This window comes from Podarcis tiliguerta, assembly GCF_965153285.1.
Source record: "Podarcis tiliguerta genome assembly, chromosome: 4".
Taxonomy (NCBI): Eukaryota; Metazoa; Chordata; class Lepidosauria; order Squamata; family Lacertidae; genus Podarcis; species Podarcis tiliguerta.
The window spans coordinates 26,686,286-26,701,501 of NC_139537.1; the positions used below are offsets into that span (position 1 = coordinate 26,686,286).

Genomic DNA, 15,216 nt, shown 5'->3' on the forward strand with positions numbered 1-15,216 from the left:
TTGTTCTTTTCCTGAAGCTGATTTGGGATAGAACAATTACGTTTGGGAAGGAAAGCTATTTTCCCAACGCTAGATAGCACAGGGAAAGCTCATGTTTCTACCTTTTTGTAGTTAATCCTATCAATACTTCATTACTTGGTCAAGAGTATAAAGACTTTGTGTATTTGCCATTTTGTTATTTCTTGAGGCACCATATTTGGAGGACTGTTGAAAAGTTGCCTTGGCTACATGTATATTATTTCATGTTGGTTTTCCCAGTTTTTGGAAGTGTAATTAGCTGTTTCAGATTTCTGGATGCAAAGAACTATTAATATCTGGAGAACACAAGAGTGTCAACTGGCTTTTAATTTTTATTTGAAAGCATTACATCTTAGGAGTCACATGGCACACTTTTCAGTTAGTCATTATTAATTGATCTTGAAATGAAATTGATCTAGCTATTGTTCAACAGTATTTTATAACTGAATTTAACCTGACTCCGTTTTTCACAGGGTTAATTGAGTTAAATAATTTAATACCATCAAGGAAAAAAAGCAATTTAAATTGAGTTTCTGATTTTCATTTTTGCATGTTTTGTGAACAAGGATGTGTGTTAACTGGTTACTATAACAACTAAATATTCATTTGCAACTAAATAAAGCTTTTATACAACCTTGAAACATAATCCCAAACCTTTGGACGTGCAGCCCACATACACTGCAGAATTACACTTGCTTAGAGGCGAGACAGATTTTTGTTAGGCTCTTTCTGTATCCATGCAAGGATACTGTACAAAAACAATTACTTCAGAGGCTAAGGCTACAGTTGTAGGTGCTTTTATTTATACACAAATTCAGCTGAACAAAGTTGAATTTACTTCTGAGTAAAGTTGCATTAGACTTTGCTGTAAGTGTCCTGAACTTTTTCATCATCATCATCAAAATAATAATAAAATTATACCCTGCCCATCTGGCTGGGTTTCCCCATCAACCCTGGGTGGCTCCCAACCGAATACAGTGGTACCTCAGGTTAAGTACTTAATTCGTTCCGGAGGTCCGTACTTAACCTGAAACTGTTCTTAACCTGAAGCACCGCTTTAGCTAATGGGGCCTCCCTCTGCTGTTGCGCCGCCGGAGCACAATTTCTGTTCTCATCCTGAAGCAAAGTTCTTAACCTGAAGCACTATTTCTGGGTTAGCAGAGTCTGTAACCTGAAGCATATGTAACCCGTATTAAAAACAGTACAGCAAAGCAAGAGTTGGTAGTGAGCAAAATAGTATTTCTCAGTGGGACAGATAAGTAATGTTGGTGCTGTTAAATAATTAGACATAAATTGGAGAACTGAACACATTTCAGAAGAACAGGTAGCTGGACAGCATAGAATATGAGTACAGGATCACTCGTCTGGGCTTTATAAGTGATCCTAGTGATTTATACTGTATAACCTCCGGAGTCCTAGCAGTTCTGGTGATTTGCTAAGAAGCATAAAACAATAAATAGTAATACATAACTTAGTTTGTCAGTTGTAATGTTAAAATGTAGATTATTGGTCTGAAAAAGAACTAAACCAAGGAAAACTGTTAGATTGAGAGATGGAAGATAGCAGAAACCAGGATTTATGGCCGACAGCACACTCTTACACAGAAGTAAGTCCCAGAGTTCAATGGGACTTAACCCAGATAAGCACAGTGTTCTTGAAGCTACCAACATGAGTTTGACCAGCTGCGGGAGGCAGTGGAAGACAGGAGTGCCTGGCGTGCTCTGGTCCATGGGGTCACGAAGAGTCGGACACGACTAAACATCAACAACAAAGCACATAGAGGATTGCAGCCTGCATAGTAGCCTTTTTCTAAGCTTTGAAAGTTTGACACTGCATTGACCAACTCTATAGTTGTTTCTATATATTGTAATCATAGTGGGTTTGTGTGTGTGCAATACTTGTAGTATCCTTTTTTAAAATCTGCACTTGTCCATCTTGTTTGTGAAGATTTGCAAAAAGCCAGTTACGTGAATTCACTTATTTGTATCTGAGCATACATTTCAAGCACACTTTTACACAGCATTTCCTGTCTGAAATATACCTTTCAGAACTTAAACAAACAAGCATATGACTTGGCAAAGGCTTTACTGAAGAGGACGGCCCAAGCTATTGAACCATACATTACTAATGTAAGTGAGGATTGAAAGTGACTGTGCAGATGAAACTGAGTAAAACGTATAATTTGATGATGACTAAGTACGTGCATATCCATAGAGTCAGTTAAAATTGTCCTAAGCTAAAACTGCTTAGAACCCTTGGAAAGCAGAACTGTTTCTGTATGACACCAAAATAATAGTAACATGGTCTCTATAGAGGCAGGCCTTCTCAGGGAAGGTATTCCACATGGAACACCACAGGAAAAGTGCACTCTCTTTATCTCCAGCTGCTACCTATCACACTTCAGATGGTGCAGGGATCTTGAGAAAGACCTTAGATGGCATTCTTGGTCGATGGGTGGATTGATACGGCAATCCAACAAATAATTTGGGTCCGAAGCTGTTTAGGGCTTTAAAGGTTAAGAGCAGTGCTTTCATTTGAGTTCTGAAACTTCCCGATAGCTTGTGGTGTTGTTTCAGTACAAGAAAAAGACAGAAACAAAGAAGACTGTCATAGCAGTGCTCTAGGCACAGCAGTGTTCTGCTGGAGAATTATTAATGTAGATTGTGAAATATTTTATTTTCAGCTGTACCCAATAATTCTTATCCTTTATTCTGCATAAATGTGGAATTTATCGCACATACATTTTAAAACAAATTGAACAAAAATTGAATCCTTTGGGACGAAAGGCGGGATATAAATGTAATGATAAATAAATACGATTTCTCCTACGTTTGAAAGCTCATTGAAAGGGCACTTGGAAATTTAGACCATGAGCTTAAGCAAGTAAATCCACTTGAAACTAGAGTAAGTCTCCTACGTAGGGTTAGTATGTTATTGTTTCCTGCAGTTAACTAGCTGAGTTACCAGAAATTTAAGATAGCAGGCATTTGGGTAGAATGCTAGGTTAGTGGGCCTTCTTAAAGTACTTGTTAGCTTTCAAATGATGTACTTTTAGAAATATGAAGAGCTAAGTTGAAGTTAAAAAATAGCAGTTTGTTCTTAAGATGGGCTTCCAAATACTTCAACTGTGAGAAGGTAGTTACTCGGGAGTTTGGGGGGTCACATGTTTGTCTTCTGGGTATTCTGATAGCCCTTTGTGGTGTTTTCCCAGAACAGCTTGGGATAGATTGTTGAGAGAGGCTGAGAACCTTCTTCTGCTGTTGATACATCTTGCTTTGTCTTACAGTTCTTTAATCAAGTGCTTATGTTAGGAAAAACGTCTATCAGCGATCTCTCGGAGCATGTTTTTGACTTAATTCTGGAGCTATACAATATTGATAGTCATCTTTTACTGTCAGTTTTGCCACAGCTTGAATTTAAGCTAAAGGTAAGTGTTATATCAGTTGTATCAAATCTGGATCCTTTGGGAGGTTGTTGGTGGTGTGGGGCACACAGCTTTTCATACAGCATGTTAATTGCAGCTCAGTGAACATTGGTGCGTCAACTCCTTTTCCTTATGAGCGCCTTTTAGTTTCCCTGTAGCAATTCTCTTTATCTAGCCCTTGGGGTTCTCCTCAGGCCACATCCCCTTCCAAGCCACGTTCCTCACTGGTCTGTGTCCCCTGAAAACACAGAATTATAGAATTGGAAGGAACCCACAACTAGTCCACTGCAGTGCAATAATCCTGCCCACAGCTGTCCCTGGGTGGGCTAGAACCACCAACCTTCTGGTTAACAGCCAGTTGCACTGACCCATCGCACCACATAACTTGAAGGGGCCAGGCTGGAAAAGGCTCCCCACCTCTGCCCTGCAGCATTCCGGGTCCACTACCTATACTCAATGCTGTAACTGTGTCCAGATGCTGTTTCAGTTGGCAAGCTGGTGAATTAATATCCCCCTCAACGCTCCGTATATCTGCTTGCAAAGAACACAGGAGCACATGATCGTAAATAATTTCTTAATTGCCCTCTGCATCTGTGGGATGAAAGCAGAGGAGCAGCACTGGAGTATACTGAGATATACATGAGCAGCTGGAATGAAGAGGGGAAAAAGGAAATGAAACAGAATTTTGGTGTATATGCAGTCTTAACTTCAGCTAATGCCATTTGCCATACCTCTTAGCATTAGCCCTGCAGGCTGAAAAGGAACGGGGAAAGAGCATGCAATAGCATCCATCTCTATGTTAGTGTCTATGACAGCGTTTGGACGCAATGCTGAGCCATAAACTATGGGAAAGTAGCGCAGACTGTGCCATGTAACTTGGAGCTCTTCCACTTTGACACTCCCTGCCTCCAGCAGGGAGACAAACCGCAGAGCAATTGTCTTATGATATATCTGAGCCAGCGCTCAGGGTTTGTTTTTCTCCAGACCATATTCTAAACTTCCCAGTTGTAGTTTGCTTGGGAGAAATGAACCAGGGGCACATGTTTGAACATAAGGCTAAACCAACCACCCTGTGGACTGTTTCCCTGCTGGAGGTAGGGAGGAGTGAAGCAGATGCACTAGCACGCAGTGTATGCACAACTAATTTTATTAACTATACCTAAGCAAAAGTAGGACTTTGAACTGTAGCCTTCTAACGCATGCTAGGTATACTTAACAAGGAGCAAGCTCCAATGAACATACTGGACCTGCTTCTGAGTAAACCTGCATAGGACTGGGTTTAAGTTAAGGGCATATGAGAAGTATATTAAGTGAGTGATACCTTGCTCCTCAAATGGTATTTGTAAATTGTTTGTCAGAGTCATATGGCTGGACAAGTTTAATTACTTCCTTTATAAACTGACTTTGTTGATTGTTGGTTCATTTCCACAGCTATTATTTGCTATCTTTTTAAATTTTAGATTGATATATGTGTATGTTTCTTTTTTAAAGAAATAGGTTTGTTTGAGAACCTGTTTTTACAGTGTCTGTCTTGTCTCTGTCTCTTTCTCTGTGTATGCATTATATATTTGTATTGAAACTTATTTTATTTTCCAGAGCAATGACAACGAAGAACGCCTGCAGGTTGTAAAATTACTAGCAAAAATGTTTGGGGCAAAGGATTCAGAGTTGGCATCTCAAAACAAACCACTTTGGCAGTGCTATCTGGGGAGGTATAAACTGTTTAGTTCCTTTACCTTGGGGATTAAATACTGAAATTTAATGTAACATTTTGTTATTTTGCAGCATTTTAGACATTCTTTTATGTCTAATATGAGCTATAGATACATATGAATTCTTTGTTCTGTATCCTCTGAAACTGACATAAATGAAGCTAGATCTTCATCTGTCGTTCCACAAACCTTACAATTACAAACCGTCTTACTTAGTTTACTGCCATTCACTTCTTTCTGCTAACGTAGATTAATCTGACTCTTGTCAACACCACAACACTGTAATAATAAATTCTGTGTTTATCTTGGATTTGATTAATATTCAACAGTTGTGGAGCTTTCCAAGGAACAGTAACAAAAACAAGGCTTTAGACTTTTACTTAGGTGACAAATGCATATATTAATAAACATTTGCATGAAAGAGATGCATGCTTAAAGAGTATATCTTCCAGCTGATTTGTCCTTTGGTTAAAATGAGAAATAGGCTGAAGTATTACATTTTTAAAGTATCTGTTTGGATGTAAATGGCCAAGCCTGATTTATCAGACACAAGTTGGGTAGCAGGTTAAGGGGGGAGAATTGTAGCCCAGTAGCAGAGCCACTCACATTGCAGGCAGAAGGTTGCAAGTTCAATCTTGGCATCTCTAGATAGGGCTGGAAAAGACTGTTGCTGAAAACCCTGGCAAGCTGCTGCCAGTTAGTGTAGACAGTACTAAGCTAGATGGAACATAGTGCATTGTCTTGAACAGTGAATACCTTAGTAATGTCATAAGCAAGTGAAGCTTTGGATGTCAGATTGTATGACATTAGAAAGTTGAACAGAGGAGCTTCGTTGCCATTATAATGTTATTAATATTGGGTTGGATCCAGACTTGCCAAAGCTGGAATCAGCTGTTGTGTTTCCAGGCACTTGCACAGCACCTTGAGATATCTTTACAGAGTATTCTTCTAAGTCTTTGTTATAACAGTTTACATAATACCTGTAGAATTTCTTCTGCTTGAAAATATCTGGATCTAATCCATCATGTTTACCAGACTGTTTATCTTTTGATTCTTTGAAGCAATAGGTATAGCATTTTGATGAAAATTGAAATGAGGGATAACATACTGTGGTTTTTTTGCTTTTTAAACAGGTTTAATGATATCCATGTACCAATCCGTCTTGAATGTGTGAAATTTGCTAGTCACTGCCTTATGAACCATCCAGACCTAGCAAAAGATTTAACAGGTATCAGTAAATTGAGTCTGCAAAAGAAGAGGAACTCTTAGCATTTATTCTGTTTTTAGTAGTAGCAAAATAACAGCACTGTTTTTATAGTGCATTTACAAAGCGCCTGGTTTTTGATATTTACTCCTGGGTAGGGAAGCAAGCCTTCACACTCACCTGTGGCCTAATCTGACTAATACAGTCAGGCACTAGTTGGTCACAGCAGGGAAACTACCACTATACAAATATATAGTAAAAGATTAAGAAATGGGTCCCCAAATTTATGTTTGGGTCAAAAGTATGTTCTGGGTTTGAAAAAGTTGAAGATACCTAGTCTAAAGCAGCCTTCCCATGAAGAACTTATTTATTAAATTAACATCCCCCCCCCCTTCCAAGGCTGCCCAGGGCAGCAAACACAGCTGTGATAAAATAATACCATTAAAAATAAAAGCCTTTAAAAACAATTAAATGCTTCTGATACGTCCTGTAGCCAGCATCTTATTCTTCAACTATTAGTGGACAAGCAAATATAACACCATAGTGATTAAATTAGCTATTTTCATGAATTAAAGTCTTCTGTTCACAACTTATCAGATAATAGCAGACAGCGAGTTTATTAAGAGGAGAATATTAAATTGTAGTTGTAGTGTCTCCCATTATACAAGCTTTTGCCCTTCATTCTCTGGGACTAGTGTGTCAGCATCAGTATACGTCAGTTTAGGATACTCGATATAATAGTATAAAGTTTTAATTAGGGTGTCTTTTTTTGTACAGAGTACCTTAAAGTGAGGTCTCATGACCCTGAAGAAGCTATCAGGCATGATGTTATTGTATCAATAGTTACTGCTGCTAAGAAAGATCTTTTGCTCGTCAATGATCATCTTCTTAACTTTGTGAGAGAGCGGACGCTTGACAAACGGGTAAGTCATTGTATATGTAGGTCAATTACTTGGAGTCATTGTTAGTCCAAGAGTAGGCAACTAATTCAAGCATGTTAAAAATTCCTTTCCGTTAAGACTTCTCGCAAGAATTGACTAATTGCATATTTGCATACTGTGATTATCTACTTTACCCGCACATATTCTTGCATTTCCTAAATTATGAGATTGTATAAACATGAGAGTAAAATAAACAGTGAACTTGTTGTGAATACTGTGGAAGTTTTGTGTGCAACTGATTCCATTATATGATCCACGCAGAAGTGCCTTCAGGATTTTGTAATGTGTAAAGAAGTCTTTGTAATTAGTTTGTTCTGCCTTAGCCATAGTACTTTAAAACAACCCAATGTATGATGATGATGATGATGATGATGATGATTATTATTATTCGGTTTACTGGATTAGTTGAATTTATAATTTGTTCAAATGTCAGATTAGGTCTGTAGCACATCTTACAAAAAAGCAATGTAGCTACTTAATCTTAGTGCATGAAGAGCAAAAGTATAGGGAACAACCTTTATTGAACTGTGTATTATTATTTTTGGCTGTTGGTTTTAATACACACACACAGAGAGAGAGAGAGAGAGAGCTGGGGGAAAAATCTGGTTGAATACTGTTTCTTTCCTTGTGTTAATTTGTTGCCTTATTGTAGCAAACTCCCCTCTTTTGATAAGTATACTGCCCGCATTGTGTAAAGATGCATAGCACCCTTCATTTCAAACCCAGGGCAGGTAGCAACAATATTAAAACACTCAATAGTAGAAGTGAATATCCAATAAAGCCAATAAAACAGTTAACAGCAAGAATGAATAAATCAGCATAATCATTACAAAGTCATTGAAGCAGCACCTAACCACTCAAAGGCCTGGGGGCAAACACATGGGTCGTAGCTGGCACCAAAATAACAATAGAGTTGGCACCAGATGCACTTTTTGGAGGAAGACATTCCAAAGTCAGGGTGCCACCACGGAGAAGGACCTAGCAATTATAGTTTCCAGATTATTTTCAAGGGCAGCAACACGTAAAGCACATTGCAACAATCCAAAATTTTGAAATGTGTATGAAAATATATTTAGAAACAAAGGTATATTTTGATGTTTGAGACATGTTGTTGTTTTAGTGGAGAGTGAGAAAAGAAGCAATGATGGGACTTGCACAGATATACAAGAAGTACTCCTTGCAGTCAGAAGCTGGAAAAGAAGCTTCAAAACAAATTGCCTGGATAAAGGACAAGCTGCTGCATATATATTATCAAAACAGTATTGATGATCGGTAGGTTAACCTGAATATATACAATTAGGAAGTATTCATTCTTTTGCCTTGTGTGAGTATGCCTCCTGACCAATAGCAATAAAGTCGGAAAAGAACACAAACAGCTCATTGAGTCTAGGAGGGCATTCAAACAGCAATTCCAAAGTCTGCACTGCTTTTGGAACTTGGAATGTTAAGTGTACTGAATTCTCTGGCCATAACTCTTTTGCATTCATAGAAATAGGTGTGATATTCATACTCGGCCTACACAGTTTGTTTGATCAAATGAAGCTTATATCTAAACTAAGCCATAGGGTTCTTATGTGGAAAACCATGATTTCCAGCTATGTGAATTAACTTGCTTAAGCCTAGAGACTTCTTGCAGGCTCCTCGGAGGAGGATATTGAAAGACACTATTTTTAAACAAATCTTGGTCTGCCCTTTTTTTCTGAAGTTGAGGTCTTATGTTTCATAATGTGGTTAGTGAGAGCAAGATAGGATCTGAAATCATGGTTTTAACCTGGTTTGTTCTCAACACAGTTAAAGTAAGGCACAGTTTTTCCAGTTCAGGCATCATGGGGAACTGTGATTGGTTTAAAAAAGATAGCTTTTGATAAACGCATATGGTACATCAAAAAGGAGAAGGGATTGCAGAGCATGACAGACTACGACTGCAATCTTATAAACAATTACCAGTAAGCCTCAAATTTTCTAGAAGTTTGTTCACCTGGCAAAAACAATAGTTTCTATTTACATCTGAACCATTGTGTATTTCTATAGATCTTATAAATATTTTAAATAAGTAGTATTCTGTTTGTAACATTTCATTGCTAATTTTATTTGTTAAATTTGACTTACTTCGATCAGTTTGGTATTGATTTAGTTTTTATATGCACTTAATCATAGTGGATATTGAGAAATTTGCTTTAGTAACTTCAATCTTGTTTCATATAACAGAGGCTTATTATTGACTATCTCTCCTTAGACTGCTGGTGGAACGCATCTTTGCTCAGTATATGGTCCCTCACAATTTGGAAACAAATGAAAGAATGAAATGTTTATACTACCTTTACGCCACCCTGGATTCAAATGCTGTTAAGTACGTTTTACATGACAAATTTGGAACTAATAATGATGTTTGCAATGCTAATAGAGCTAATAATCTTAGTGCGACAGAATTTTTGCTTGGACAGTCTGGATACAGACTGTGCTCAGTATTTAGTAGGTTAAGATTTCTATCAAAATCCATCCTTGAACATGAAACAAGAGAAAATGGGAAAGAGACCTTGCTACGTCTTTCATATTTTTTGACTGTTTACGTTGATTGTGAATTACAGTTTTCTCAGGCTGTTTAGTGCTTCCTCAAACTATATTGCAAATATATTATGGGTGGAACAGAGTTGAAACTGGTTTATTTCGCTCTATAATTGGAAACAAATTGGCAAGGCTAAAATGAATTTGGTTCTAGTTTGCTCCACATACCCACTATTTCATGATGGGTGTCATTAATTATTGTCTAATAGGTATTAGCATCTTTGGGTACAATTCACTTAGAAAACAATACTGATAGAAATTATAGGATAATCCGAACTAGCACTATGTGCAAAGTTTTAGCTGCTTCTCTGTATCAGAATTTGTGTATAAACACTGCATAAATTAAGAAACATTTGTATAATGGCATTCTGATATTGACAGTTTTATTTTTAGTCCCTTTCCAATGATCTCTAACATGAGACCTAGTGTGGTATAGTGGTTAAAGTGTTGGATTAGGACCTGGGAGACCAGGTTTCAAAACCCTTCTTAGCAAGAAACTCACTCGGCTTATCCCAGTCTCTCACAGCCTAACCTACCTCACAGGGTTGTTGTTAGGGTAAAATAGGAAGGAAGAGAATCACATGTCCAAACTTCAAACTGCCTCCCTAGCTGGTATCTTGCTTTTAGTGGGTGGTATTCAACTAACTTTTCCCCAGAGTAGGCTCATGAATATGAATGAATATGACTAAATCGTAATGGTTTGCTCTGAGTACAGCTTCGCTGAATATCACCCAAAGTATTTAAATAATTGAAGGGAATGGATTGATAGAAAGGAAGTTGAAAGAGGAAGTCAATAGGGACCAATCTTTCCAGAATGCTTGGATGGTATTCAAAACTGCAGTAATAGAAGCTCAACAAGAATGTATAAGGAAAGCTATGAGAGGATACAATCATGGGTAATGAACAGAGTTAAGGAAGTTATTACAGATAAAAAAATGGAAGTGTCATCCAAATGAGAGGGAAAAAGGGAACACAAACATTGCCAAAGGAAATGCATGCAGACAATAAGGGATGCAAAAAAGCCCCAAATAAATGAATCCGAATAATATAAATTTTGCTAAAGGCATTAAAGGCAAGAACAAGAAGAGTAGGCCTTAAAAGGCTCATAGCCAGGTGAATTGTTAACTGTAAGTTTCTCCCTATTCATAGTGCTAACAGTTTAGGAAGTTGCAGTTATGAGTACTATATCAGTTATTTGTTTCTTTATATTTTAACTATCAGGGCACTGAATGAAATGTGGAAATGCCAAAATCTCCTGCGGCACCAAGTAAAGGATATGGTTGACTTAATCAAGCAACCCAAAGTAAGTTTATTTCCTTTTTAACTTTTGTGCATACTACAAAATACTTAGTTCATGCTAATTCTTGTAGAAAGCTCAATATTCAACCGCGGTTGTGAAACTGCTGTCCCTTTTAAGAAGCATCAAATAAGCAAAAGGAAAGTAGAAATTATGAAGACTCTTAAGGCAGCAATTATCCCATTTAGCTATTGTCTATTTCATTATTCTAAATGGGGCAATGACAATAAAGATATCGTATATTGTCCTTTTAACATGTTCATAAATATGTGAGAGATTAGGGTGTTTTAGAAAATAAAAGCATTAAAAACATTTATTTAATTGTGTTTACTAAATTTTATTATTTCATAACAATAATAAAAATAAAAGGACTGTCAGCTGACTATTGAACTAGGACCAGGGAAATCCATGCTTAGATCACTGCTCAGCAATGAAGTTCCCTGGATGACCTTGGGCCAACTCATTGCTTCTCAGTCTACCCTACCTCACAAAGTTGTTGTGAAGATAAAATGGGCTGAGTGGACGAGAACGATGTATGCGCTCCTTGCAGGAAGGGCAGGATAACAATGAAGTGAGTGAATGAATGTGCAGTAAATATCCCTATTAATATTGAGTCTCTGGTAAAGACATCTTTCTTACAATCCAGGACAGCCATAAGGTGTCAAACTAAATCATATTTGGAGTAGACCTTCAGTCCATGGATTTCACTAATTCTACTTTCAGTATGACTTATTTCAGGGGAAGGTAATCATTTTTCTCTACAGGACAGATTATGATCAGGATCTGCCTAGTGGGCCAGATTTCGCAAATGAGTGGGTCCACCCACCTGTAACAATTCCCTTTCATTCTGATCTTAAGTGGGAGGAGGAGAGGTTTGCAGAAGATCTTTTGAATCTCCCTCCACCTTTAAGATCAGAGCTGGTCCTTAAACTACTGATTTCCTTTTCTTAACAAGCATTCAGTGTACATCTGGATTTACTTGTCTGTATATTAATCTGGAAGCTTTGGAAAGAATGTTTCTGTACCTCTAAGGTTGAAACATGCTTACTTTGGCAAACGAGAGTTTACAGTCCTCGAGATGAGGCTTAACAGCCCAAGACATCCAAAGAGGCTTAGGGAATAATGGGAGGAGGAGATGTGGTTGTTAGGAAAAGGATTTTTAAAAATGGCTTCTTAGGGCTTTTTATATGAAAGACAAGTAAGGAGGACGTGATAGAAACTTATAAAAAATAGAGAGATTTCTTCACCCCTCTCAACATTAAAACGAGGGGTTGTATTTTACACAGCGTATAATTAATGGGGTTTGCTGCTGCTGCTGCTGCTGCTGCTGCTGCTGCTGCTGCTGCAAGATTTTGATGATGACTTTGTCTTAGATGGTTGACAACCAGAAGTGTTGGGCTTGTTCCTTTGAGAAACAGGATGCTGGTGGACCTCTTGTCTGGTTCAGTATGGCTCTTCATGAGAATTTTTGTTTGCTTGAAAAGACACTTAAATTGCTCTTAGAGAGCTTGTAGTGAATTAAAAAGAGAACTGTTTTGGCAGTTAAGTCTTTGCTTTCCTTCAAGGCTCAGTTGGAAATTAAACTGCTCTTAGGCTAGGATGAACATAACCGTTGGTTAGTATAGTTCATCCTTGTGTGAGGTGGTAGCCTGAATTGAAGAAGAACCATTGGCCCTAGACTTGCTGTCACAAGCTTTTCTTCTTCCGAAGTGGAGCTGTTGTGTTCAAAATAGCAAAAGTGATAGCAGAATGTAGCTCTGCTATTTAGGGCACGGAGTGATGCATGGATATGGACAAGACATTTGCACATTAAAATTTGACGGACGTGTTGGAATGCATCCCTCGCCTCAGAATTGTATGCGTTGCTATGGAGCCATTATTGTTTTCCCCCTCATCCTGAAACATTCTTCCTTAAGATTAAGAAAGTAATATGTGGAATAATTTCAAATTTCTGTTGTCCCTCTATAGCTCCCCATACTAGAGTAACTATCAAAGCTTTTTTAAAGAAATGGTGTTCTATTAAGCAGCAAAATTGTGGTAGTAATGGCAACTCAGAAGGAGCATGTTTTCCATGGGATTGTATATCTAAATCTGTGATCTGTGAAAGGGTCTTTAAAGCAGATTACGCAGAATTCTGACAGGTAATCAGTGACTTATGCTGCCTGGCTTTTCTGATAAGGAGTAGAAAAGCTTGATTCAAATAAATTGCTTCGTTTGTGCTTAATCCTCTGGAAAACTTTGCAGCAAGAACCTGACAGACTTCAGCACCAGTATTGGATTTCATTCCCACTTAATGATGGGTCTGAATTGTTTGAGTTGTTCTGTAGGCTAGACTGTACTTCAGAACTTTTAGCGGTTGCCATTAGAAACATTGCCTCTCCATTCTTTTCCAGTTGACTCAAAAGTCAAAACTGAGTTGTAGAATTTCTTGATGGCTTAAAAAAAAAAAACAATTTGAGAAATTTTGCATGAAGTGAGATAGGGTTATGGCGAATGAAATCATTTCTGACAGCTATCTGGTTTCAATCAAATAAGCTAAAATTTTATTTATTGCTACATGCTGGCATTTTATTCCTTTTTAAAAATCAGTATTTTTCAGTAATTTTTTTAAAAAATCAAGGAGTCCTCCTTTTCCCATTATAACTAGATTGCCCCTTTCTGACAGGTGTTCATGGTTCCCTGTTTATAGGCAGTTGTTTATAAAATTAGCAGGGAGTTCATGTGTTGACAATGTAAAAATGAGAACCTTCTTGGATTATGATGGTATTGTATTAGAAAAACAGCAACAGTTTATTGCACACTGAATTAATGAAATGAAATAACACAGTCACAAGTTTCATTGATGATGTAAAATATCTTTTAAATATAAAATAAAATAAAATAAAATGGAACGTTCATATTACGGCCTTCTCAAACCTGGTGCCCTCTATATTTTGAACTATAATTCCCACCAAGCCAGCATGGCCAATGGTCAGATGATGGGAACTGTAGTCCACAGAGTACCAGGTTGGAGAATGCTAAATGGAATTTAGTTATTCAAAGAGGGCTGGTTCTTAGTATTTTTCTTTGCATTAACTTTTTCGTGTAATTTTTCAAATTGGCAACACTGTAACTGTTGCTACTATTTATATTATGGTAAGGTGATAAATATACTTTTAAAGGCAGCAACCTGAATATGGTTTAAAGAAACACTACAGATGGTTTTGCCTGCTGTTATAAAAAGAAATACACTGGTAAAAATAGAGCAGATTATGGTCTTTGTTAGGTGGCTGCTGATGAAACCCACATTTTGGGGTTATTATTAGGCTTGCTTGGTCTTTTCCTTGGTCTTTAATTTTTTTTCTGATGATTTCCAACAGCACAAACCTGCTTGTCAAAATGTAAACTAATTGTGAATAAATATGCTTAGGAATGTAGCATATATATATCTCTATATACCCATCATGGTTTTAAGAGCAGTGGTAGACTCTGGACAATTACCTTATGCTCTGTGTTAAAATCCAGCTTTATATTGTATTCAACTTCTATATAAGTATGATGTATAGAAATGATGTTATCTATTTCTGAAATGATGGTGCACCATTATATCTGATGCTGTGTGAGTTCACAATGCAAAGTCTTGACATTCAAAAGTGCTTTCTCATTTAATTTCCAGACAGATGCCAGTAGTAAAGCTATATTTTCAAAAGTGATGGTAATAACAAGTAAGTTTTTAAAAATGTTTTTAAGCTTTAACACTTTAACACTGTTTCCTTGCTAATTGTTTTGTTCAACTGTTGATTCAGGTACTTTCTAATTTGGAGGGAGTATTAAGACAGTGCGGTCTGAAATGCTCCAGAACAAGTTGTGTGAAGAATATTGTTAGCATAAGCACATATATAATCAGTACAGTTGGTGGTTTGAAATTTAGAACTGAGGCGTAGTGGGGGAATATTTTTTCACTGGGCGGTATCTAACTACCTCTGGTTGCGAACTGTCGTCCTTGCGAACACTGCGGGTTACAAGCTCAGCTAACCTGGAAGTAGCTGCTCCTGGTATCGAACTTTGCCAGAGGC

The 15,216-nt window shown here is 37.5% G+C and overlaps 1 protein-coding gene across 1 annotated transcript in view; it reads left to right on the plus strand.

Moving 5' to 3' along the window:
* PDS5B (PDS5 cohesin associated factor B) overlaps positions 1-15,216 on the plus strand; it is a 66,624-nt gene that overhangs the window by 27,765 nt on the left and 23,643 nt on the right. The window contains exons 7-15 of the mRNA XM_083437005.1: positions 2,067-2,147; positions 3,305-3,445; positions 5,039-5,154; positions 6,288-6,382; positions 7,136-7,281; positions 8,420-8,571; positions 9,536-9,649; positions 11,086-11,167; positions 14,817-14,865. Coding sequence (XP_083293131.1) covers positions 2,067-2,147; positions 3,305-3,445; positions 5,039-5,154; positions 6,288-6,382; positions 7,136-7,281; positions 8,420-8,571; positions 9,536-9,649; positions 11,086-11,167; positions 14,817-14,865 — 976 coding nt within the window. The remainder of the gene's footprint in view (positions 1-2,066; positions 2,148-3,304; positions 3,446-5,038; positions 5,155-6,287; positions 6,383-7,135; positions 7,282-8,419; positions 8,572-9,535; positions 9,650-11,085; positions 11,168-14,816; positions 14,866-15,216) is intronic.